This window comes from Saccopteryx leptura, chromosome 2 (assembly GCF_036850995.1).
Source record: "Saccopteryx leptura isolate mSacLep1 chromosome 2, mSacLep1_pri_phased_curated, whole genome shotgun sequence".
NCBI classification, from domain to species: domain Eukaryota; kingdom Metazoa; phylum Chordata; class Mammalia; order Chiroptera; family Emballonuridae; genus Saccopteryx; species Saccopteryx leptura.
Window position 1 is genome coordinate 149,690,004 of NC_089504.1, and position 27,448 is coordinate 149,717,451.

The following is a 27,448-nucleotide window of genomic DNA, read 5'->3' on the forward strand; positions in this document are numbered from 1 at the left end:
TCATAGGACATGTTTGAAAACTTGGTCATATGTTATTTGTCAAAATCACTCTTAAAATATGATGCTTAGAACTGAAAATAATTTTTCTGATGTACATTGACAAGGACAAAATAAAGTGTTACTATTACCTTCTTTATTCTGGGTATTTAAAAGCCGGTTACAGAGACTGCAAGTTTCTAGCCTGGCACATAAGGAGCTTGTAAGTTGCCAGTCTGTACTAATAAGTAAAAAGCTGAGCAAACTGAAAAACCAGTTCTTCTTAGATGTGTAAGAGAAGGGAAATTGCAGGACAAACTAAGCCTCAAAAGTTGAAGACAGAGCCTGACCTGTGGTGGTGCAGTGCATAAAGTGTCAACCTGGAATGCTAAGGTCGCCAGTTTGAAGCCCCGGGCTTACCTGGTCAAGACACGTATGGGAGTTAATGCTTCCTGCTCCTCCCCCTGATCTCTGTCTCTCTGTCTCTCTTTCTAATAAAAATGAATAAATAAAATCTAAAAAAAATTGAAGACATAGGTGAGTACAGAGAGTCACAACTTCCCTGAGCTGCGACTATGGCAGAACCGGCACTGGGATGAGGAAACCTGAACTGTAATTGATAACTTGTGAATGTAATAAGACAAGAAGATGAAATAAAAAGTAAACATATTTGGAGGGGAGAAAAACTGTCTTTGTTTACATTTGACATGCTTATCTGTGTAGAAAATCCAAAGCAACTGACCACAACACTCCTGGAACTAATAAATGATTATAGCAAGATAGCAAGGTTAATATATAAAAGTTCATCTCTTTCCTATATACCAGCAATAAACAAGTGGAATTTGAAATTAAAACACTTTACTGTTTATATTAGCATACCCCAAAATGAAATACTTACATATAAATCTAAAAATATGTACAAGATCTACATGAATAAATCCAAAAAATTCTGATGAAAAATATCAAAGAAGTGAAATAAATGAAGAGAAGTAAATGTTCATGAACAGGAAGACTCAATATAGTCAATATGTTAGTTTTTCTAATTTGGTTTACAGATTCTATATAATCTCTATCAAAATCACAGCAAGTTATTTTGTGGAGATCAATACACTTGTTCTAAAGTGTATATGGAGAGGCAAAAGACCAAGAATAACTAACTCAATATTGGATGAAAAGTGCAAAGTGTCAGGGGAACTGACACTATGCAACTTCAAGATTTACTATAAAGCTATAGTAATCAAGACAATGTGGTATTCACAAAAGAGTAGATAAACAGATCAATGGAACAGGACAGAGAGCACAGAAACAGACTCACACAAATAGAGTTAGCTGATTTTTGGCAAAGGAGTAAAGCGAATATAATGGGGCAAAGACAGCTATTTCAATAAACGGTGCTAGAACAACTGGACATCTGTCTGCAAATGGCGAAGCCTCTCAGCTAAGTCAGTCCCCTTTAACGAGCTCTCCAAGAAGTACTTTCTAAAGATTTCTGCTTATATTTCATTGAGTACCCTAGTCTAGAAGGTAGGCTGGGACATGTAGCTTTATGGTTGAGCATACTCAACACTGTAGGTGTTCTTATACTAAATTAGAAGGGTGGAATGGATATTAGGTGGAAACCTAACAATATCTACTTTTTAGGTTCTTTTTACTTTGATGCATAATTGATGTATAACATATTAACTTCAGGCATAAAACATGATTTGATATTTTATCTACTTCTTTTTATATGTAATATCAGGAATTGTTTTTAAGTCATTTTTTCCACCCTCTATTGGTATGGCTGGGTTTTTTTCTTCCTCTTTTGAAACTAATTACATACCTCATACTCTTTTTTTTATTATTGTATTATAGCTTTTTGAGACCTTTTAAAATCTTAATAGGGCATCAGTAAAGTAAGCTATCCCTTCTACTTTTAGGATGTCTGAAAATTTTTAAATTAGCCAATATGCTGATAGAAGAGACAACCTTTGAATTTTATGTCAGCAGAAAAGAATGCATAATATCCAAGCCATATTTCATATTTTTACAAAGATGTCATAAATTTTTTTTATCAAATACTTACTTAATTCCAGGTGTTCTAATTTATATCTATCTATCTATCTATCTATCTATCTATCTGGATATGCCATAGAAAACAATGGAATCATTAGAACATTCATCAACATGAAGACATATTCATGACATATTATTTATATAAAAATAGGTTATGAGCCTGACCTGTGGTGGCGCAGTGGATAAAGCATCGACCTGGAAATGCTGAGGTCGCCGGTTTGAAACCCTGGGCTTGCCTGGTCAAGGCACATATGGGAGTTGATGCTTCCAGCTCCTCCCCCCTTCTCCCTCTCTGTCTCTCTCTCTCTCTCTCCTCTCTAAAAATGAATAAATAAAATAAAAAAATTATAAAAAAAAATAGGTTATGAAACCAAATGTGCAGCATAAACCTATAATATTTTTCATTTAAAGTTTAGAAAGATTAAAATGTTAAAGGATTATCTGTGACTGGAGGGATAACGAAGGAATCTTTTTCTTTGTTTAATGTTACCTGCATTTTCTGCAATGCATTTTATTAATTTTTTTAGGTTTTATTTATTTTAGAGAGGGGAAAGGAGAGAGAGAGAGAAGGGGGAAGAAGCAAGAAGCATGCTTTTGCCACTGTGCCACCACAGGTCAAGCCTGCAATGCATTTTATATTATATTTCTGATAAGAAAAAGGGATAATAAAGATAACTGATCAAAAATAAATAAACGAAAGAATATAGATTCTAGAAGCACTGTAGAGAAAGGATTTTTTAAATATAAAACTAAAGGCTAGGAAACCAGAGAGAAAGACAAAGTTATCCAAATGGGAAATGGAGAGAGTTCTAATACAGTGACAGTGTAGATAGAAAGCAGATAGATTTAAAAAATACTTAGTTCCTGGCTAGATTGCTCAGTAGATGGTATGCTGAGGTCACAGTTCAATCCCTGGTCAGGGCATAAATGAGAAGCAATCAGTGAGCACATAACTAAATGGAAAAACTAAGTGGGACAATGAGTTGATATTTCTTTCTCTCTCTCTCTCTCTTCCACTCTCTTTTAAATCAATGGAAAAATTAAAAAAAAAAAGAAATATTTAGAAGACAGAGCTGGAAGCACTTGGTGATCATTTGATGTGGAAAGAGAAAGAGAGTGAATTCCAGCTTAGAGTGGTTTGTAGCTAAACAAATCACCCATTTGAGATTACTAATTTGAATAGGGTAAATAAAGAAACTCGTTTGGGGGGGGTGATGATGGACCAGTTTCTTTTTTTTTTTTTCAATTATAATTTTATTTTTTTAATGGGGCGACATCAATAAATCAGGTTACATATATTCAAAGATCAACAAGTGATGGACCAGTTTCTATGGTTACATAAAAAAAATCCAAAACTTGAGTGGCTTAAGAACAAAAACAATGTTTACTTTACTCATATATCTGTCATTGGGGCAGGGCTCTGCAGGAGTCTCTCCACTTTGATCAACTTCATGTCAGCTTGGGGTGGTTTAGAGGCAGGGGTTTGGGGACCTTGAATTCTCTGAATGTGCAATCTCTTGCCATGTGTCTCCAGCATGGTAACTTTAGGAATTCTAAAGTCTTGAGATAGAGATATAGAGATGAGAGATAGAGATAGATAGATAGATAGATAGATAGATAGATAGATAGATAGATAGATAAAGAAAGAAGAGAAAAGGAGAGAGGGAAAGAGGAAAGGATAGAAAGCAGTACAAGGTGATGTGTTTTCATGCTGGTCATTATTTCACTAACAGCCCAAAGAGACACAGTGAGTAGCGAGTAGATAGGTGTGCTGTAACCACCTGGGATATCCCCAAACTGTATGCCTACTTGTATTTCAGAAGTAGTCCATGAGATGGAGAAAGGAGGGGAAGTTTATCTAACCAGATCCCTCTTTTATCAGTTTTCTATTGTTACATAATAAAATTGCCACAAACTTAATGACTAAAATACCTACTTATTAGCTTTGTAATTCAGAAGTCAGGAATGGCATGGGTCCTCAGCTGGGGGTAGCAAAAGGCTGAGATCAAGGAGTTACCGCAGCTGAGTTCTCTTCTGGAGGCTCTGGGGAAGATTTCACTTTCAAGCTTATTCTTGTTGGCAGAACTCAGTTCCTTGTGGTTCTAAAAGGAAAGTCCCCGTTTCCTTGGAGGCTATTGCCTGGGGCTTCCCTCAGTTCCTAGTGGCTGCCCACATTCCCTGTCAGGACTCCTCTCTCTTTTCGCACCAACAATGGTGAGTCAAGTCCTCTTGAGCTCCAAATCTCTAACACTCTGCCCTAAAACCAACTAGAGAAAACTCTCTGCTTTAAAAGCACACAGATGATTAGATGAGGCTTACCCGGACAATTTTATCTTAAGGTCAACTATACCATCTGTCATAGCCTAATCACAGGAATAAAGTCCACTGTTTCACAGTTCTAGGGATTATACAGCAGGTACACGGGGGGGGGGGGGGGGGGGGGGGCGGGAAATCTGAGGGGCCATTTTAGCATTCTGCCTACCTCCCTTCCTGTTTCTAAATCTGATTAAAAAGCCCATGCTCCTCCTGCTATTTAAAGCTGCTTGATAGTATATCTAGTCCAAGATTGTTTGGGACTGACAGTATAATATCAACAGATAAGGGATGGAAATGAAATTATCCCACTTCTGTTCTGCTTCCATGACTTTCATCCAAAAGAATGTTCTGGGAATTCCAGCACCTATTGGGTTCTTAGTAAATATTTGTTGAATGAACTATGGATTGGATAGAGAAGAATAAATATTTGTAAGGGTAAATTAAAGGCTTAACAGAAGAGATACATAGATTTTAAATGATTACCTTGCTGTTTCAAAAGAGAGTCTTTCCATTTCTGAATGAATGACATTCCTGAGTCCTGAGAGAATAACAGGCGAGATTACTACAAAACTAACTCAATATATGTTTGTTGAGAAAGTGAGTGCACAAGTTCATTTTATTTGACGATTCTCTGTCTATGGGATGAGAATACTTCCACAGCACCTCCTTCCCCAGCACCCAACATAATGTTAATTCTGTAGGAAAGCTCTGAGATTATTTCTGCTACATTTCATTAAGTACTAAGCATATTTTAAAAAACACAACCCTTACAATTGTCAGTTTGAGCAGCATGAATGAGTTCATGTTAAGACACGGGAAACATTTTTTAGAAATATATATTTACCTTGCACTATACTGAGCTTCTATATAATATATATATTTATGTGTATATGCAAGCTATGCATTGTTCCATAAATATTAGTTATATTTTTTCTGTGGACTTACATAAATTCACTTCCAAAATATCTGGTTATAATGTGTTTAATTACACGTAAAATACATCCACCCATGATTAATTCAGTCAGTTCTAATCTGAAGGAATTCTTGAATTATTATTTAATTTCTGAATATATTAAAGTATACATATAATGTGATAAAGTAGTGTGAGAACTTCAATCACCGATACATCTTCCTTTAGTCAAAAGAATTTTGAGGCTATTTTAACATATGTAACGTTTTTCTTATCCTGTGATATATATGTAACATGATAACTTAGTAAGAGTAACTTTGTCAAAGCAATAAATTAGTAAGTATTAAAAACCTATTATGAACTGAACACTACCAACACACAGCTAGTACAAAAAAAAAATAGGTATCAGAAATACCACTTATTTCCATGGAATTTACTGAGCAGGACACAATTAGAGAACAAGATACTATACATGTTTTAAAGGCTGTTAGAACTGGGAGAACCATCAGAGATTATACTGATCTTTCATTTCAGAAATGAGGACGTTGATATACAGGAGAGAAATGACTTATCAAGGGCAGCAAGTTTGGTTTAGTGAAGTTGTAAGAAACCCTTGTCCCACAACTGTCTGTCAGTGTCATTTATACATGTTACACTGAAAACCATGCTAATATATAGAATGTACATACATGTATTTCTCTGATCTGTGGTGGTGTTGATTATAAAACACAAAGGTATCATATAGATACACTAAAACAAAAAAGATACTGTCTAGTATGTGATAACACAGTGCTAAGATGCTCTGAACTCTAAGATACATCCCATTTTCCAAAATACAAACAGGTAAAAAAAAAGCATCCAAATACAATTTTTTTACACACATGTACTATATAATTAAAACAAAACTTTTACCTGTGATATTATCTATTGCATTTAATTTATGGTTTTAAAATTGTGTGGGTCCACTGAGTTCACTTTATCATCCACTAATTAGGGGACCTGATCCAAATACTAAATCATGTATTACAAATAATTAGAAACCTTTAACATATACAATCAAGGTGCTAACTGCTCAGTTTGATAGTAAGTGCAGAAGAGAAAAGAAATAGTTTTATATGAACAAAAACCACCTGAAATATTTTCAAATTAGAAATAAGAGTTTAGCCTTGAAATATGGTGAGATAAAGAAGAGGAAGTGAACCACTGAGCAACTTAAACTGTAAAAAAAAATCCCTCAAATGTAAACATAAAAAAATCCATTCTTTAAGTTAAAATATAACCATTTAACTTAATAAAATATATAATGCCATTTTTAAAATCTTAAGTAATTGCAAACACGAAAACAAATTTTAATGTCTCCTTTACAAAAGATACACAGAAACCCGAAAAAAATAAATAAAAAACTTATTTAGACAAAGCTGGATGCAATCCTCCTCCCCCATTTTTCTTGTTATAAATTCAAAGGGGGTCAAATAGTCTAACGGCTAAGTGACATTGGCCGGAAAACAAGTGCCTGGACACTCTCCCAATCCTAATTTTTCTGTGCTTTTCTTAGAGTCAAGGATTAGTGCAAAAACAAAATTTTGGAATCCCCTCCTTTCCAGCCTCTGTGATATGAAAATAAAAACAAAAACAAAAACGAGGATATAATGTACCCAGTATAAAACTCGCTGGCTGAAATCCTCAGTGATTTCTCTTACATTCGACCTCAGAATTTGATCTGTAGTCCTTGCAAAAAAGAAACAAACAAAAACATACCTAGAAACTCATTTTTATGTATAGGTAAAATGTGCACACCACAGTGCAAATGTGATCACATTAAAGAATGTGCAAACTTGGAAGTTAGGCAATGTCACTGCAATCGTTAGTACCTGAAATTTCAAACCCTTTGATGAAGATAGTATCTTTCAGCCAAGCCCTGACAGAAAACCTATGGTTCCTGTTAGACACCCCCCCACCCCTTCCCCAGTCAGCTGCTGGGCTCCGTCCGGAGGAATGGGGGGCTCCCTCTCACAGCTAAGCGTTCCCAGACCCAGGAGAAACCCTGGTTTCTGCAGGGAACTCAACGTGCAGCTAAGTGTCCCAGCTCCGCAAAGGGCAGCTGGAAATGGATTTAAAATGGCAAAGCGGACCAATCAGCGCAGCCGCGCCGAAGCAGACATTTACACGCACCTCCTCCACAGGCTCAGCGGAACCTGGCGGTGCCTAACTCCTCGCTTAGGTCTGTAAAGGAGGCGTTTTTATTCCACGGTGGTCTGTATTTCTGGGGGAAAAAAAGTCTTCCTCGGGTGAAAGTTTTTATTTTGGAGTTAATCCAAAATAATTTTGGGTTTGATGTGTGAAAATCTGAACCTAATTTTTTTCAGAGTTTTTTGTTATTCAAGGTTGAAAAGAGGCACATATTTAAAATGCGCTACACCTTTTAAAAACTGTGGTCATTATATAACTCTAAAACAGCTCAAGCTATAAAATTAGGAGTTGGCAGAAAAGAAGTTCCTAAGGAGAAGGTTTTATCGAGGTAAACTGAAGGGAGAGTTGGACAGCTGGCACAATTGTGGTGTTGGAAGCTTACGATGTCCCTGCTCCGGGCAAACCATATACCCTACGATTGTTGGAACTCGGTGCACAGCGTCAGCCGGGAGGTGTGTGTAGGGGAGTAGGGGGGTGGGGTGGGAGAAGACTTCCCGTCGCCTCTAGTCTTTCCTCAAGAAAAATTTTCAATGAAGAGGCTGGCGCGCTCCGGGTGCGTGTGTGCACATTGTCTGCATGTGTGCATATACCTACGAATGTGCATATATGTCTGTGTGCATTTGTGCATATAAATTTGCGCATGTTTGTTTACGTGTGTTTATGCATGCATGTGCCTGTGCAAGTGTGCACGTGTATCTGCGTGCATGTCTGTGTGTGCGCGCGCACACCGGGTCCTGCGGTCTGTGATGAGGGCATTACGAGGCATGGCAGGGCTGCTGGGGGTCCCGCTCCTACTCCTTTTCAGTTTCTTCCCATTCACAGGGACCTAGAAGTCTGCCCTGCGTGCAGCTAAACGTTTCCTGCAGAGTGTTGGCTCGGCATCATGGAGGTGCAGGTAAAGGCCAAGCCCCTAAACGCTGCTATGGGGCAGGCACATTCCCGCGCCTTCCTAAGACAACCGCCCAGGGGCGACCGCGGGCGGCGGGCGGGGCACGGCCGGCGGTGGAGCCGCCCGGGATCTCCAGCCTGTCCCTTTAACCCCGCCGCAGGGCAGGAGCACGTGAGCCGGGCTCCGGGTGGCACCCGGGCGCCGCCGCCGCCGAGGCAGTTGTATTTCGAACGCTGCCTCTGGCCCTCGGCCAGGCGCCTCGGCTCCGCGATCCTCCCGGCCTCCCTCCTCCTCATACTTTTCCTCCTGCGCAGCCCCCTCCCCTTCATCCGCCCACGATTAGAGGTGGGCACTACCCCCACCCCCACCCGGCCGCCCCCTCCCCAAGCGCGCGCGCGCGCGCACACACACACACACACACACACACACACACACACACAGACACACTCATCCCTCTTGAATCCTGGGGCAGGAACTCAGAAAACTTCCAGCCCGGGCAGCGCGCACTTGGTGCAGGACGCCGGAGCGAGCAGCCCGTCCCCCTCCGACTCTCCGGTGCCGCTGCCGCCTGCTCTCGCCACCCGAGGAGGCGCGGTGCCACCCACTGCTCGTCGCTTGCCTGCACTCATTGCTCGACCCGGTCCCGGCAGAATCTCCCCATCCTCCTTTGCTTTCCGACTGCCCAAGGCGCTATTTGTTTTCTCTTTCTTTCTCTTTCTCGCTCTGCGAGCGCGGAGCGGGGGGGAAGAGGAGGAGGAATTCTTTCCCCGCCTAACATTTCAAGGGACACAATTCACTCCAATTCTCTTCCCTTTCAAACCATTTCCGAAGTGCTCCCCTTGATCGCAACTCCTGATCCCAAACCGAGAGGGGAGCCTCCCAACTTCAAGCCCTCTTTTTTTTTCCCCCCTCGCTTTCCTCCTCCTTTCGCTACCTCCACCTCCGCCGCCACCGCCACCTCCACCTCCGGCACCCACCCACCGCTGCCGCCACCACCAGCAGCGCCTCCTTCTCTCCTCCTCCTCCCCTCTTCTCTCTTTTTGGCAGCCGCTGGGCGTCCGGTGTTGATGGTGGCAGCGGCGGCAGCCTGAGCAGCAGCCCGCGCAGCACGCCAGCTTTCGCTCGCCCTGCCTCAGTCTCCAGCCCCATCACCCACTCTCCCGAAAGGTGCTGGGCGGATTGGGGGCAGCTGAGGCGAAGCGGCTGCAGCGGCGGTAGCAGCGGCAGCGGTAGCGGCGGCGGCGGGAGGCAGGATGAGCGCACGAGGTGAAGGCGCCGGGCAGCCGTCCACTTCAGCCCAGGGACAGCCTGCCGCCCCGGCGCCTCAGAAGAGGGGACGCGGCCGACCCAGGAAGCAGCAGCAAGTTAGTACCCGGGCTCGGTGGGAGCACCGGCCACCTCCGCTCCCGCTGCGAGGGCGGTGCGTCGCGAAGCCACCCGAGCGCGGGAGTCCAGCCGCCGCGGCTGCCGCGCTCTGCCCGCCGGCCGTGGGGGGCGGGCTGCCGAGTGCCGCGCGCGGCTGAGCCCCGGGGCGCCCGCGCCCCTCCGGGCGGGGCGGTGGGGAGCCGCGGCGCGCGGCCGTGGGGAGGCTGGAGGTAGGGTCGCGCGAAGAGCGTCCTCCGACTTTCACTATTGTGCAGCGCCCCGAGTGTCGCGGTGGCTCCTGGCGACTGGAAGCGGCCAGGGTCCGACAATCCAGGGTTCGCCAGGCGCTTTCGGAGCCGCTTTACAATTGCCCCGGGGGGAAGGAAGTGCCGGGGGCAAGGCTGCTCTGGAAGGACGGAGTTGGAGGAGCTGCAGTCCGGGGGGCTGAGAGCTCTTTCTCCCGCCAACCCCGGCAGTTCGCGGGCCCGGGTCTAGCACGCCGCAGCCGCCCCCTTGGCGCCTTCCCCAAGTTCTCGGTGGCCCGAGGCTCGCGCCCTCCCGACAAAGAGCTCGCGGGCCGGCCGGGTCCTCTCAGGGCTCTTTAAATGCGGCGCCGCCGCCGAAGTGTCCCGGGAAAGGGGCTACGGGAGAGCCTGGAGCCGCAAGGGACCGGATTTGCTCCTTGGCCAAGGGCGCTATAAGTAATGTCCGAGAGGGGTGCGCCGTGGCTCGGGTCACTTCCTCGCCAGGCTCCCAGTCTCCCTTTTGCCCCTGGACCCCGCGCCTCAGAGCTTCAGACATTAAATGCGTTACTCCAGGGCCATTGGCTGGGGGTTGGGAGGGGACGATCTAGGGGCGCCCTGGACCCCGCAGGGTGGAGAGTTTTGTCTGCGGATGCAACCAATTAAGCGTACAGTCAGCGCTTGCAGGGCTGCGCGCAGCGCCCAGGGCGGGGGGTTTTGTTCGCAGCAGATTTCCAAGCCTTGGCGGGCAGGGCTGGAGCGGGACATGTCTATTGAGAACTTTAAACTCCGCTTCCGCGGGCTTTTAAAACTTCTTTACTTCTTAGCCTTAAAGCGCTTCCTTTGTGGCAATAGGCCGATTAGAAAATTATCCTAGAGTTTCAAAGCTGCCCGAGAGCAAGGTGGGGATATCGAACATTTGCTTGCCAGCGCGTTTTAGAAAAACTGAGAGGGTTGTACCTTTTTGAAATCATCAAAGGAAACAAGCCCATCTAGAGGCCCCTGAGTTTTCCCGCTCTGCCCAAGCGACACTTTATACCGCGGTAGGATCCTGTTTTACACCTCCCAGGAAGTCTCTGCCCGTCCCCCCGCCCTTGTTTCCCACCCGCCACCCAGCTCTCTCTAGCTGTTCTAATTGCTTCCCACCTCCGAAAACATAATCCAAAAGAAACTGCATTGGGGTCTGGAGATGATTGGAGGTTTTACCTTTGAGTTAAGGCAGAGTTCACAAAGAAAGGAAAATGTGTCTCCGATGTGTTTGCTCCGGATGTGCCCACTGGCGCTAGTGGTCCCACAGAAGCTTTCAGTAACCTTCCCCAGATTCTCTCAATAGGATGCGAATTTTCATTGAAGACTTTCATGAGTTTTAAGTTAGTTACTCTAATTTAATCACTGAATCTGAATGAAATGTAATTTGATGATTCACTGGGTAAATATTTAGGAACTGGAATATTAATCATCGCATTCTCTTAACCACTTCAGTATTTACTACTTGGCATAGACGACATTTAAAGTTTTGCTAAACCTATTGATACTTTCAATTTCTTCTTCCCAGACACTTCCATTCCTTCTCATGTTTCCCCTTTTTTAGTTTTCTCCAGTTCACCCCCATAAGAGTTTTCTCAAAAGATAGTTTTGGAGAAATTGTTCATTTTTATCAAAAGATATTTAAATTTAGACGAGATAATGCCTCAATCTCCAAAAGGAAGTGGAGAATTGAAGCAATTATCTAGATAATTCAAGCAAAACCTCCCACAACAGATTTACCATAATTATTTGGAAATTTTAGGGGGAATGAAGTTAATTTGAATTGTAGAACTTGGATAATTGCTCCAATATTTCACTCAGTGTGTTGATTTACAATGCAGATACACACACACATACATATAGAGATGATTAAAAACAATCTTTTCAGTAGGGAAGATTGTTGAAATGTTTATGATGTTAGCTTTATATTTCTGTTTGAAATGCTAGTACAATGGCTAGTAATATTAGTGTAAAATGATTATTGATTTTTGTCAAATGCATACTCATGCAACTTTTTCACCTTAAAAATGTGTGACTTTCTTTTTAGAATGAGCAAACTTGTCACTCATTGTTACCCTTTGTAAGGTTGAAATTGAATTTAGTTTTCATATGTAAAATACAAATTCACCTCTGAACCCTTGGGTTAAAAATATAATTCTTTCTCCTCTATGTAAACTCTGTACCACCATCACTATTTATGCTTGAACTGTATGTGTTTCAACAGTTCGGTGGAGCAGCACATTGCAGAAAACATAACTATAGACTCAGGGTCAATTTCTTGCAGACATTCTTGCCACAACAGCATTTTTTTTTTCTTCACAATTAGGAGCCAACTGGTGAACCCTCTCCTAAGAGACCCAGGGGAAGACCCAAAGGCAGCAAAAACAAGAGTCCATCAAAAGCAGCTCAAAAGGTGAGATTTCTCAAGTCAAGTCCTCCCAACATTCTCAATGACTAAGGAACCTCCCTGTAATTTTCCCATTCTAGATCAGTGTCTAAGGATTTGTCCTAATTGGTTAACTCAAGACTCATTTTCTACCCTTAGTATTAGTAAAATTTCTAAGCAAATGCTTAGCCTAAAAAGGTCATAAAGGAACTTCAGTGTTGTTTTTAAACAAACAATCACCAAATAATTGAAACTTAAAACAGGAGTGAGAAGGTGAGGAGGGGGAGTAGAGAATGACACACTTAAGAATTGGGCCAGTTGTGAAATAGTTAAATGCAAATCAAAACTGTAGATTTTGCAATTTCCTTTAAAAATAATAAAGATTAATTTACTTTGTGCTTATTTACAAGACTACTGCAAAACCAAATCCCCCTATTAAAATAAAGTTAAGTACTTTGTCAAATAGATAATAATTAGAAGTGAATGAAATTATGGGATACTGTAAAAAATATATGAATATTACAGCTTTAAATTTGATGATAAAGTGTACTGTTTGTTTACTTTATACTGTTTGTTACTTTATAAAAACTTGCAATATAATATAATATCTCAAAAAACTTTTCTATCATGTGATATAGCAGTTCTCTAAATGGAACAATGAGAAGTTTTTTTAAGAAAATTTTTGACTCACTGTATTTTTGGAGGGCAGGATAAAACCTAGTCAAATACAATTTCCAGTGTTTTTCTTTATAAACTTTAAATTCCAGTGCAAAATAACTTCATGTTGCTTTTCTTTGAGCTAGCAAAGAGGAAATATGTCAGAGTCAATGCTTGTATAGAGAAGTGAAGGTGAATATAAATTCACATTTTTAGCTGTATAAATAAATCTGAAAATTTTCAGTATTTTATGTGTAGGTTTGTATATTAGTTAAAAATAAAGGTTCAAAGTTTCAGAAGTAAATTTTGATATATCTTTTGAGTACATTTGTGTACATCATGCACAGTATTTGTAACAGCTACTATATGCTCATCTTTTGGGGATTAATGTTCTATTTGGTTTTCTCTGTGATTATAGGCACTTAACCATATTATATGTGATGGTTTCATGTTGTAAACTATCATAGCAACCAGTGATACATATAAAGTTATTTAGGGTGTAACTATGATCTCTTGTGTGTTTTATTTTAATAGTCTAACAGAGTTGAAGAAGCAGATTTCTAATATATTTATATAGAACTGCTTCTCATAATGAAGATTTGTGACAACACATTTAATTAATAAAACTTTTAAGTAGCTCTAAATCACCTTGTCATGTAAAAGTGACAATATATAATCTTATATTTCTGACATGAATACTTTGTTCCCTTTTACCTGGTTTATTAAATTAACTAAAAATTCAACAGGAGTTTTTTAATGTTGCATCATGTGGAGTTTACCTAACTAATTTTACTTTAATGATATGGCAAAGGGGATATCTTGGTAGGTAGCTAACAAACATTTAGACTATGATATGATTTCTCTTAAAGATGCATCATTGTAACATCTCCCAGGAAGAAATCTATAAGTCTCATCATAAATAAATTGATTAAAATCTTATACAAAAAATAGAAAAAGAATTATCTTTCAGATTTCATTGTATTACATATTTTCCAATGAGTAAAGAGATGTTCTCATCTTTCATTTTGAACAATTTAACCACTAACAAAATCATTATTGACAAGGAGAGCTGAGACTTATCCCTAATTTACCACCTAAAAAAAAATAACAAAAATCTTGATCCCCAACAAAGGTTTGATTTCTTTTGAGTTACTTTTATGATAGGCATTTGCAGTGAACCAGGTAGGCCACTCATCTCTCTGATAGTTCTGTATTTATACATATTACAACTTCCCAGTCACAAGTAAGTTTTCTCATTCCCCAAGAAACACTTCCCTGAAATCTCTCATTTTTCTTGACAAAATTATTTCACACAATTCTGTTATAAAAGTCCCCCTTCCAATAAAAATGAATAAATACATTTTCCCATAACATGGCTGTTATATTTCCTCAGTTTTATAAATTACGCTTCATTTGGAGAAGATAATACTTTGAAAAACAGTGAATGACATTGATGAATTGTTCATGGCATGTGTAAACTTAAGGTATTTTCCCTTGCAAATTGCTATGTATTGAGTTTGCTATTACCCTATATAAACATGATTATCAAACGTATTTATCAAATATCTATTGTATTCTAAAAAAACCCCATGTTTATAAGGATTTTGAAAGGGAATCACTTAAAGAAATAGTTTAATTGTTCATAACATGTAAGATAAACACATTGTGCTAGACTAACCAGAATAGAGATGAGAAGTCTTCTATAATTAATAAATTGGGTATTCTCCTGAAAACTATGACTCATCAAAATGGAAACTATATAACAAAAACTGGTAAGTATGTAAGAGAATATAACTCCAAAATTGGAGAAGATGCAGTGAACATTGGAATCTTGATGTTGTATGTTTAAACTTTCTTGCTGTTTGGAGTTTCTTTACTTATAAAGTTTATGTTTGGTCTCAGTAACTGGCCTTGGGGCATTTGAAAACAAAACTACTTGTTGGAAAATTAGCAATGTGAAACTTGACAATGTGTGCAGAATGTTACAAGAACAAGTACTTGACTAGTAAATTAGCAATCACTTTAATTTTAGGCCACATTCAAAATAAAATTGATTTGTATGATGCAAAACATAATTTCTAAAATCACCATTTGTTATGCTTAGAACTTTTGGAAGAGAAGATATTTCTTAAATCTGCTTAGGTTCCATTATGACAATTTCTCATAGATGACCATGATGTAGCAATTCTAGTCATTCTTCAAAACTCCAATCTGAGTAATCAAAATGTGTCCCTGAACCAGTTTCATATTGTTATCTTAATAAAAACCCATAAGTTAATGTTTTCCTGAATAAATAATTTATTCATGTGTGTGTCTGTCTGTGTTTGTATGTATGTCTTGACCCTTTTATTTATATTTTAGTTTGAGATATACCTGTGACCAGTTGCCTCTTAATTTCCTTTCTATTTTTTTTTTCCTCTCATGTTTGTGCTGGATGGAAATACTTTGTATTTTCACATGACCCATGTTTGGGGAAAGAAAGATATCCTCTCCTTATTGGTTGGCTTAGGGTGTTTGTTGGGGCTTCTTAATCACGAGAGAATACTAGAGCAGTTGTCTTTAATTCCCCAGTGTTTAAAGGTCACAGGTCAAATTCATCTCTTAAGTCTCAAGCCAGTTCTCATTCAGGTACTTTTAGGAAAAAAAATAGATTGACAAAAATTTTAATAGGAGGAAATTGCATACAAAAGAGACCTCATGTATGAGGTACCCCTACTTCATAATGTCAGATTTTCTTGTGCTTCATTTTGACCATACCTAGAGAACAAAGAGCAGACAGGACAAGATCTAGTGAAGGGTGTATAATTCAAACAGTGGTTCAAGTAAGGATTTAATGTATATATTTTATTTGCTTGAACAAAGAAGGCCTGATATTAATTGGCTACTATAAAGGCAGATTTTGTACTCCTAATTACATTCCCAGAAATGTGCTTGATTTTTCATAAATGATTACTATTGCAATCACAGGTATTTTAGGATGAGTGAACGTGGCTTTAGCTCATCATTTCAGATAAATGCTAGAGCATAATGCTGAATGAAGACGAAGCGTATTTCCGAATTCAGTAGATTCAATCAGAGAGAGTAACCAAAGGTATCATTATAAGTAAGTTGGGGAAAGATGGTTTTGGAAGTGCTCATATAATTCCAGCCTATGGTCCTCTGTGTATTAGTGGAAAGGTATTTCCACTGGGATCCAGGGCCCTATCTAAGTATGCAAATGAATCCAGGAGGGTAGAATTAATTAAAGCCCTGTTATTGTCCGCATTATCTTGATACTTTAGGCTGACTTGCCTAAACAATTGACTTATTTTTTTTCATTTCACTTTGCCAGGGAGAACCAACTGTTACTGTGTCAGTAATTTCTATCTGGCGATGCTTTTGAGTCACCATAGATTATGATCTAAATATAGGAGATTCAAGTACATTTGAATTATTTTATGGAGTAACTTTATTTCTAGGGAGCCGTAATTCTCATTTTCAGCAAGCTGTCCTTCTCAACTTTTCATCAAAATCTCCTCATTACTTTGACTGACCTACAGCCCTGACTGTAATTTTTTTTTTTTTTTTATTAAGTGAGAGGCAGGGAAGCAGACAGACAGACTCCTGCATGCGCCTGACTGGGCTCCACTCAGCAAGTCCCCTATCTAGCGATGCTCTGCCCATGTGGGGCCATTGCTTCATTGCTGCGCAACCAAGCTCTTTTCATGTCCGAGGCAAGGCCGTGGAGCCATCCTCAGTGCCTAGGACCAGCTTTGCTCAAACCAATCAAGCTGTGGTTGTCTGAGGGGAAAGGGGGTAGGTGGAGAAGCAGATGGTTGCTTGCTTCTACTGTGCCCTACCTGGGAATCGAATCCAGGACATCCGCACACCAGGCCAACACTCTACCACTGAGCCATCTGGCCCCTGGTTTGTTTTTATCTTCAAGTCTCAACACATCATTTTCTAAAGAGTTAGAATATATCATTTAGGTATTCTATTGCATTCCAGTTCTTTCTTGAGAATAGATCCATGCTAAAGAACATTTTATGACAGTTAAGTCATTCAAACCTATCTTGTCTTGTTAGTTGACTTTTTGCAGTTTTCAGAGCTCACACTGGAAACCACATTGCTTGGAACAAAGGTGGAACAATGAATGTCATATTCTAGATTCTAATGATTTTAGTTATAAATCTTTGTTCTGCCAACCAGGAGGAGAAGGTGAATGGAGAACTTATTATATTTTGGGCTATTGCTTTGTACTCTGTTGCTTTAATGCACTGAACAGTTTTGAGTGGCATTTTCTAATTGTTTTAGTGAGGAATAGTGAAGTTATTATCTTTTCTCCAGGATAATGCAAGGGGCAGTTTGCTCAGAAGTAAACCACAATCCACTTATATATCGCTGATAATGATTTTTCTGATTCCAAAAGATGTAGAGGGACAATTTAAAGAAAGAGAATCTTAAACTTTGAAAATAACTTTTCTAGTCATTTTGGCCTTGGCTTTAAGTATTCATACAAGTGAAGACAGGGGTGTGTAAATGATATGTGAGTTGACAATGAGGTCTTCCTTGGATAAAAAGAGCACAAACTCCAATGGATGGCAGAATTTACTTACATTTCCTGTTGCAAAATATAGAGTGATGGCAAACTTGTAACATCTTTTTAAGACTGAAAATGGTTGCACTTAGACTTTGGAAACCTATAGAACTAGATTATCAAACAGGTGAAGTGAGAGTTACTTACTGTTAACCTGATTAGTCCAGGGGATTTTGATACCCATGCACATTGATTTAATTCACACTATTGATATATATATGTATATATATATATCTATCAACATTATGATATATATATAACATGTATATATTTTTATTAATATACATTAGTATATATCACAATATTGATATATATAATATGCATATTTAATTAAGTGAGAGGCAGGGAAGCAGACAGACAAACTCCCACATGCTATCCTACCAGGAACCACCTGTCAAGTTCCCTACAGGGCGATGCTCTGCCCATCTGGAGCCACTGCTCTGTTGCTTGGCAACTGAGCTATTTTAGCACCTGGGGTGAGGCTGTGTAGCCATCCTCAGCACCCGGGCTCAGTGCCTGGGGCCAACTTGCTCGAACCTTTTGAGCCATTGCTGCGGGAGGGGAAGAAGGGGAGAGTGGTAGAGAAGCAGATGGTCGCTTCTCCTGTGTGCCCTGACCAGGAATCGAACTTGGGACTTCCATGTACCAGGCTGATGCTGTACTGCTGAGCCAACTGGCCAGAGTCACTGTTGATATTTTTAAAAGAACAACTGAAAGAAACAAAATGTGACTTTATAAACTTTGGCTAGCAGGCTCCATATGCTCTTAGTCCTGCTGGTCTTAGTCTTAAATATACTGCTCACAAAAATTAGGGGATATTTTATCCCTTCATATTCATTTTGAAATATCTCCTAATTTTTGTGAGCAGTATATCTATCTACCTCCCTACTTACCTACCTACCTACCTAATCATCCATCTATCTACCTATCTATACATATATACATACATAGAGATACATGTAAATGAAACAAGGTAGTATTATGCCTAAATATTTTTCTAGCTTTTTGTTGTTGTTCAGATGTATGAATTGATTAAGGATGGGAGAGGGTTGTGGCTTTCATGCATTATCACAGTGCATATAAAATATGATGGCAGCATTTAGAGCAGGGGTAGTCAACCTTTTTATATTTACCGCCCACTTTTGTATCTCTGTTAGTATTAAAATTTTCTAACTGCCCACTGGTTCCACAGTAATGGTGATTTATAAAGTAGGGAAGTATCTTTACTTTATAACATTTATAAAGCAGAGTTACAGCAAGTTAAAGCATATAATAATACTTACTTACCAAGTACTTTATGTGGGATTTTTGTAAGTTTGGCAGAATAAATCTTTATAAAACAACTCACTATAGTTAAATCTATCTTTTTATTTATACTTTGGTTGCTCCGCTACTGCCCACCATGAAAGCTGGAACGCCCACTAGTGGGCGGTAGGGACCAGGTTGAGTAACACTGATTTAGATGAACAAAAAATTAATAGCTATTTAAATTTGAGCCAGAAGTCAGAACTGGATAATTCTCTTGGTTCCCAATCTCAGCTCTTGTTCATGTCTTTACAGGAAACTAGGAAATATTTTACTTTTAACTACTCATTTGTTTCTCACCCTAGAAGGTTCTGAACTTTTAAAATTTGCCCATGGTTATTTTATTTTACATGGGATCATCTCCCAGAAGAACAGACCCTTTATTGCCTTGAAAACCAGTTGGGTCTCAGTTCCAGTACTTATGAATGTGGGCAGATCGCTTTATCTCCCATTTGGGAAACGGGAAGTAATAGCTGCCCTATTTAAATAAGGTGATACTCAGAAAATCACTACGGAAACTTAAAGAATTGGGAAGTATTTTTTTAAGGGCAACATTTTAAAATGTGGAGGGAAGAAGAAATTGAGTACCTTCTAAATACTGTCGCTTTTGTCAGGCACTTCACATACCTCTTAGCTCCTTTTGTGCTCTGATGTGGGCATTTTGGTCTTCATATCATTTCCGAAGAGAAAGTGATATATCTCATGTTCAGCTCCAGCAAATGGTGGCGCCTGGGTTTGAAGTCAAATCTCATGCAAAAGCTTATGATATTTCTTTTACTATATGCAGAAAAATATTTTGTAAAATATTTGCTAGAAGGTAGATTGTTACCTCCAGTAACCTGAAATGCAAGTTGGAAGTTAGGTTTTGAGAAACCTTTGGAGCGCAACTCTTGGCAAGCTTATAAACGGACTATAAATATGTGCTAGCTTCACCCACTACCCACAGACTGCTGGCCCCCAAATAAACCATAGGGGTTATGCTTTTGGAGAATAGAGGCACCAGAAGTTTTCTTATTTTTGATATAAACAGTAGTGTTTCTTTCTTGCTTTCCTTCCTTCAGTAAATATGGAGTGAGCATATCTTGTGTATCAGGCAAAGCACTGTTTCCAAATTCAATAGTTATATTTGCTAAGTGAATTTCTTAATTACTTTGTTAAAGTGCAGAGTACATTTAAAATCCTGAAGTACCAGAACTTCTCAGAGAAAGAAATAATTACATGTCCTATTTAATATTCTTCCTAGCTCTCATGAACTTGCTTTTCAGCATATTATAAAATTAAAGATACATTTCTGAATCTACACTTATTTTTTAAAGTCAATATTTATGAAGACAAGCAAGAAAGAAATAACACCTTTAACAAGATATGATAGCTTCAAATATTAGTGTAATAGTGCTGGTCATAGTTTGAAATTTCAGTTCTTGCAAATGTAGAATTTCCACATCCTACCCCCCAAATAAGCAGGAAGTATTTAGAATGAGTTTTTGTCTCAATTATACATGGGTTTGCAGTATAGATCCAAATTCTACTCTGGCAAAGGAAAACCAAATATACAGTTCCACAGTATTGCGTATGTTGACATATTAAAAACAAAATAAACTCCCAAAATATTTTGTTTGTCTTCTACTGAAAAATAATATTCCGAAGAGCATTAAACAGAGGGAAAAAAAACTTAAAGCCTGTGTTTTCCACTATATAAAGACCCTGGATTTATGCTGGTTTACCAACTAAAATCCTAACTTGTTTTGCAGCCTTTGTGAAGTTTGATCAGAATGATTAAATAATGTGGGTTTTAAAGAACAGTGAAAAGCTCCCAGATTGATGCCACACAGCACGGCTAATGTGTTTCTTCTAGATGGAGTCTCAGAAGAGGGTTTCGGTTTACAGGTAACACTGGACTGAAGACCGTGGAGCAGGTTCGCTTTTAACAAGTCCAAGTGACAATCGTGATATTTTGCCCTTTAGTTAATGGTGCAAAAATTTTCTTTTGAATAGGCTTTTTGTCAGTGAGATGCTCATTTTAAAATCCTCTTATTGGCAGGGCTTTCTCTTTCTTTGAGAGATTTGCTTTCCCTGACTTTAAAATGCAGTGAAATCCTTTTAGAAAACAACCCTCTCTTCAACAGAATTTAGATACACCCAGGTCACATGGCCCCTGAAACATAACAACTCTGCAGAGAGAGCCTGGGGTAGCACTGTTTGCCTTCAAGGTCAGTAGCCTCCTTCCCTCAACTCCACCTGTCATCCCCCATGCCCGTTAGGAAGGATTTCTATCTTCCATGCTAGTGTAATTTACTGCTGGGTAAATTATGCTCCCAAAGACCAAATCAGACACTGCTTCTGTATTAGGGAATTTTGTGCTTGTATAACTCACTATACTAGCCAAAGGGTTTCTTAAAAGCTTCATTCTAAAGGTGACAGGTGGGTGTAATGGAATATTTGCATTGAAGGAACCTTTTAACCTGAAGGAAAACTTTCCCTTTAAGAGTTCCAACTTGTTAGGAGAGAGAGAACTTCTCTTGAGCACCTCATTTTATGGTGAGCACTTCACTCCTCACAGGAGGCATTATCTCCATTTCACATATGAAATCAAATCAGGGTTTTCAGGGACCTGCCCAAAGTTCTAACTAAAGCTAAAATGTCAGAGCAGGGATTTGAATGTAAGCTTTCCAAAGTGGAGTCTGTGTTCTTAAGATACCTCCCTCTTTCTCTGAGACACTCAGGAAGAGAGTGTGATTCACTGGGCACTCCTGGCTTTCACTTCATTTAATTCATGCCCGACTGAAGTTAAGACCTTGCCAATAAGTGAATCCTTTGTGGAGCCACTGAAAAGTAGTAAACAATGATTCAGAGTGCCCAATCCGATGGTTAAGTAGACAAAGGCTCCGCCAGGTTTTCTTCTGTTCTAGGAAATTAGCTGAATCAGTGATAATTTTAGTTAACTAAAGTATCTCCTACGGTAGCAAATGCCTTTGGAAAGGTAACAGCACTGTTAATAGGGTAGGAGCCTAGTTCTTAGGGCCCAACAGAACTGGGTTCAAATCCTAGTTCTGCCATTTACCAACTTTGTGTGTGACCTGGGATTATTTAGCCTCCCCTACCTAAAACTTACTTGCTCATCTACAAAATAAGAGAAAAAATAATAATAGCTATTTTATAAGACTGTTGTAAGGATTAAAATAACATGTGAATGACTGGGCCCTTTGCCTGCCCTGGGGTATTTTAAATGCTAAATAAATGTGAAATAACATAAATTATGCAGAATTTAGGTTAATTCATTGGACCTGTTGGATGTCAGGCCAGGGAGATACTATTTGTGAGAAGTCTTGTGGTTTATTTTGCCTGTCTCTATCTATCTATCTATCTATCTATCTATCTATCTATCTATCTATCTATCATCTATCTATCACCTATCAATCTATCTATCATCTATATATCATCTATCTATCATCCATCTATCTATCATCTATCAATCTATCATCTATCTATTTATCATCTATCTCTCTATGTATCATCTATCTATCATCTATATCATCTATCTATCTATCAATCAATCAATCATCTATCTATCTACCTATCTATCATCTGTCTAATTCTTACCAGGGAAATTATAGAAAACGAAGACATTTTCATTTGGCAGGTAGACAGTTATAACAGGTAGTTTTAGTATCACTGTATAAAGTTTCTACTGGCTGCTATACCAGGTAACAAAAGTGAAATGCAAAACAAGTTATCTTGGCTCAGGTTACATGTATTTTTGTATTTAGAGAGCCTTGGAATGATTCTCCTACACAAAAGAGTATGTACTAAGCTTTCTTTATCCTGTTTTTATAGGTGTACGTGACGTGTGTGTGTGTGTGTGTGTGTGTGTGTGTGTGTGTGTTGGTAAGGATTGCAGTAAGGTTTATAAACACAGGAAATCACTTAATAAAAATGTTAAATTTTGATTCAAAAGGGAAAAAATAACCGTGATACCAGAAAAATCTTCTATGAAGTAAAGCAATAAAACAAACTCTCATGGTAGTTAGAACATATGTTTATGTTAAGTCTGTGTTGAGAGTGGAATTAAAGTTAATGTGCATATTTATTATTTTTAATATTCATAGTTTCAAGCACAAAGACTGATAAAATTTCTTCCAGTTTTTTTTCCCCTTTGATTTAGGTGAGTGGATTGGCAAGTGATTGTTTTTTAGCAAGGAATAGGAAATTAACTATGTAGAAATATGCAGATGTTTTTTGAAAAATCAGCATCCTAGATTTTATTTACATTTAGACTTGATTGAGACTAGCAATGTAGGTACGTGCACTGTAAATGATAAATCAATATTAATTTTTGTAACATCAGTGACATGGAAGAAACATTAATTTTCTAAAGTACTTTATGTAATTATAGAAATGTGGGGATTTTTATTATTATTATAGATAGAAAGAAAAAAAAAACAACCCAGGGAATCTTTTAGGGTGAGGGTTGTGTACATTGTTGTTTACATCCTACAATGAAAAACCAAGAAGAATCAAACGTGGAGAAGATGAACCTAAAAATAGACAGAGATTGTTAAAAGCGATCTTAATACTTCTGAAAATCAGACCATGCTTATTTGGAATGTGTCCCTCCGTGCAGCACTTATAAGTAATGTCAGGTAGGAAACTATATAACTTCCTTTTTCATTTTGCAGAAAGCAGAAGCCACTGGAGAAAAACGGCCAAGAGGCCGACCTAGGAAATGGGTGAGTAACGAGATACCATTTCTATTTTTTTTCCAAAGGAAAAAAATTTATTTTAATGAAAATTAGTTTTATTTTCATCAATGATGTGAATTTCTGACTTCTGGTTCTGAGAATCTTTAAAAGGGTTAAGGCAAGTGGCAGATTACCACCACTCCTCACCATTAGGCTCCAGAAAGAAGTCGACTCAGAACACTTTTCTTTCCTGGGAGTGACTCCTTTTTCTATCTCTAATCAATATGAAAAGAGTCTCCACTCTTCCTTCAAGTGGGGCAACAATGAGATGACTTGTTCAGTGGGTTGCATAACTAAGATTAAAGGGTATTATGAAACCTTAGAAGTTGATTACAAAAAGATAAAGTTCAGATGAAATGTGTTTAAGATAACTTTTGAATGTTTTCTTTCCTTCTTTTCTTGGTTTGTGTGTGTGTGTGTATTTCCTTTGCAGCTTTGCTCTAGACATACCTCATTTTCTAGATGGTTTGTGTTTTTTTTTTCCTCCTCTCCGCATTGGCTTTGTTAGTAAACCAGGTTGTAATTTCCAGTTTTTCCAGCTTCCCTGTGTCATTCTTATATCCTGACATTATCAACAGTGGCTTCCATGCAAGTGCTCTTGACCTCGTAGGCACACAGATTTATTTGAGGCCCGAAATTCAGTGATTGCTGAAGAGCTTCAAGATTTTACCATTTGAACCTTGTTTTCTTTGCTGCTATGCTGCTGTCTTTTCCATGGACAGAACAGTCTTAAAAATGAATGAAACCATTTGTCAAGAAAGAGAAAGGCATCCTCTATACCCAGTAACGTCTATAGCGGGAGCTTTTCTTTTCTTTTCTTCTTCCTTGGTTTATGCTTTGTGCTTTATCTTTTTAAAAATGTTTCTTTGCTGCTATGATGGAATATATTTTCCTGGTAGTTTGCTGTTTCTTCCTCTAAAGTTCTGCATCACTTTCTATTTATACCTGGGTATTGCCTTTCATTTAATTTATTCATCTTGTATTTTTTTTTCCCCTCTGCTCAACATGTGTTGGGATTAGATTTCTTAGCACAAGGAAATGGGGTTGATCTTTAGATTAAACACATCTCAGTGTTACAGTGTAACCTTAAAGTAAGAGCATTTCATTCAACTTTCTGGTCAATAAATGAATCCTGGCCCAATGTACCCACCAGGTGGGGATCACTGTATTTGATTACCTTGAATGTTAGGGAACTCACTACCTCTTAAGGCTGCCTCTTTGTTCCTGGAAAGCTCTGAACATTCAAAAATTCTTCCATCTGACTCCCTCTAGCTTCTGCATACTGTGCCCAGGCCTCTTTTCTGGGAATATACAGAAGAATTGTTTTTATTTTTACTCATGAAAGCCCTTCAAATATTTGAAGACAGCTAACATATACCCTTTGCTCTCTTTTCTGGTTTACATGTCTCCAGTTCTTTTAGTCCCCCCCCCCATAAATGAATATTCTTGTTACTCTCTTCTATGTAGGTTTGGTGTTTAGTCTTTTGAAATATGTCTCCCAGAATCAAGTGCCATGTTCTAAGTGTGGACTCCACAGCCAGTGGATTTACCACCTCTCTCATACACATGGCTCTAGCTACCTGTTACTGCTTCGTCAACCACTTGAAAACTTAATAATGTAAAGTAAAAGGCCATGTTGTTATGCTCATGGATTCTTTGGGTCAGGAATATGGACTAGGCACAGCAGAAAGACTTGTCTCTGCTTCAGGGTCTGGGGCCACAGTGGGAGGACTCAAGCAGCAGGGTGACTCCAGTACTGGGAGCCAAGAATTTGGAGGTTGCCTCACTCCCAGGTCTGTGCTTTTGTAGGATTGTCTTGAAGTCTGGATGTATATGGAGTGACTGGGGCACCCATACATGTGGCCTTCCAGCCTCGTGGTCTTGGGATAGGTAGTCAGCCTTCTACGTGCACTCAGGCCTGCTGGAGAGACTGTTCTCACTACTAAGAAAGAAGCTGCGAGGATTTTTTTTTTACTTTGTCTCAAACATCAAAAAGTGCTACTTGCATTATTCTGTGTAATAAACACTCTGTTGACTGAGTTGGTATTGGCATACATATTAAATATAGATCTGCCATTCTCATGGATCAGAACCATTGAACGAATCAATAGAAAAGACCTGTATAAACTTTCTAATAGGCAACATAATAGAAAATAGAGAAATTCTTTGAAGTCATGAGATTAACTTTTGCTAAGTGCAATGAAATAAATTATAAGCAAGTACAATGAAACTTAACCAGCACAACAGCCATCACATATGGCTTCTTCCCACTCCCCCCCCCCCCAGCTTTATTGAAATATAATTGATATATAACATTTTGTAACTTTAAGAAATATAGCATGTTGATTTAATATATTTTATGCATATTGCAAAGTGATGACTAGAGTAACATTAGTTAATGCCTTCATCACTTCACAAAAGAACCATTTCTTTTTCTGTGGTGGGAACATTTGAGATATACTCTCTTAACTTTCAAGTGTATAATACAGTATTGTTAATAACCACCACGATGGATCCGAGAACTTACCTTATAACTGGAAGTTTGTACCTTTTGACCATTATATCCTCATTTCACCTACCAACCAGGCCCTAGCAATCAGCATTCTACTCTGCTTCTAGAAGTTTAGCTTTTCTAGATTCCACATGTAAGTGATATCATAATATGTTACTCTCAGTTTGACGTATTTCACTTAGCATAATGCTCTTAAGTTCTATGCAAATAGCAGGATTTCCTTTCTCATAGCTGAGTAATATTCTGTTTACACACACACACACACACACACACACACACACACACACACACACTTTTAGATGGACCCAGGTTGTTTCCGTATCTTGCCTCTTAACTGGTCTAACCTTTCATCTTTTATACCTTTGGGCTACCCTCTAATGTTTGGCCATTAATCTCCGTAGGTTATAGTCATGTCACTGTTCTTCTCTGAATCTTCTTGGTTCCACAACTGGGTGCTGTATTAATTATACTCTGCCTTAGCACTTTGAGATTCTTACAGTTTATACCCACCTATCTTTATGGCTTTATTTCTTACTACTCATTCTCAGACACCTGATGTTTCAGCCAAGCTGGAATAAAATATAGATTAGTTAAAGAATTTTTGTTCTTTTTTTCCCCCCCTCAACAATTCTTGCTCACTTGGGGGAGGTGTGGATTCCAGGCAGCTGATCTTCATGCTGGATAAGAAGCCCATGCCAGGCATCTGCCATAGAAACCCTTGCCTTTCTGAGAATGATTGGGTCATTCTCATTGATCCTCCTGGTGTCTAATATTTACTGGCTCTCAGAATGGAAAATGTTATGTAATGAATTGTTTTAAGTCGTTGATTTGTTCCCCAAAGAAGCGTTGTTCTACTCAGAAGAGGAAATGAAAGGAAATTGTATATTTTTTCTAGACAGTGTATTTCCTCTTTGCTTGTATATGTTCTGTTGGATAGAGTATGCAGCCAGTCAGAGCAAGGCATCCAGTTTAATGGCATTCTTTACTGGATAGCTTGTACTGAAGAAATAAATTATTGCATTTTCCAAAGGAAATGGGTTTGTACTTTATAGTAAGTTCAGTTCTTTCCAGCGATGTCATTTACTGATTTCCTTGTATTAGAGATACATTTTTTAATTGACTGGATTTACTAAGTACATAGCCTAAAAGCCAAATTGCTCCACTGCCATTCTTCTGAGTTGCTTTGTTTTGCTTTTAAGTTCTTTTGCTTTAAAGATGATGTCTTGTAAATCTTAAAGTGTCATGTAACAGGCCTGGAAGAACATATCTATAGTGTGACACTCTTATCTGATGTGATTGGGAT

At 39.0% G+C, this 27,448-nt stretch overlaps 1 protein-coding gene across 1 annotated transcript in view; it reads left to right on the plus strand.

The window, feature by feature from the left end:
- Positions 1-8,574: 8,574 nt before the first annotated feature.
- The window catches only part of HMGA2 (high mobility group AT-hook 2), a 145,387-nt gene continuing 126,513 nt past the window's right edge, over positions 8,575-27,448 (plus strand). The window contains exons 1-4 of the mRNA XM_066363374.1: positions 8,575-8,681; positions 8,809-9,700; positions 12,297-12,383; positions 23,571-23,621. Of these exons, the coding sequence (XP_066219471.1) occupies positions 9,590-9,700; positions 12,297-12,383; positions 23,571-23,621 (249 nt within the window). The 5' untranslated portion in view covers positions 8,575-8,681; positions 8,809-9,589. The remainder of the gene's footprint in view (positions 8,682-8,808; positions 9,701-12,296; positions 12,384-23,570; positions 23,622-27,448) is intronic.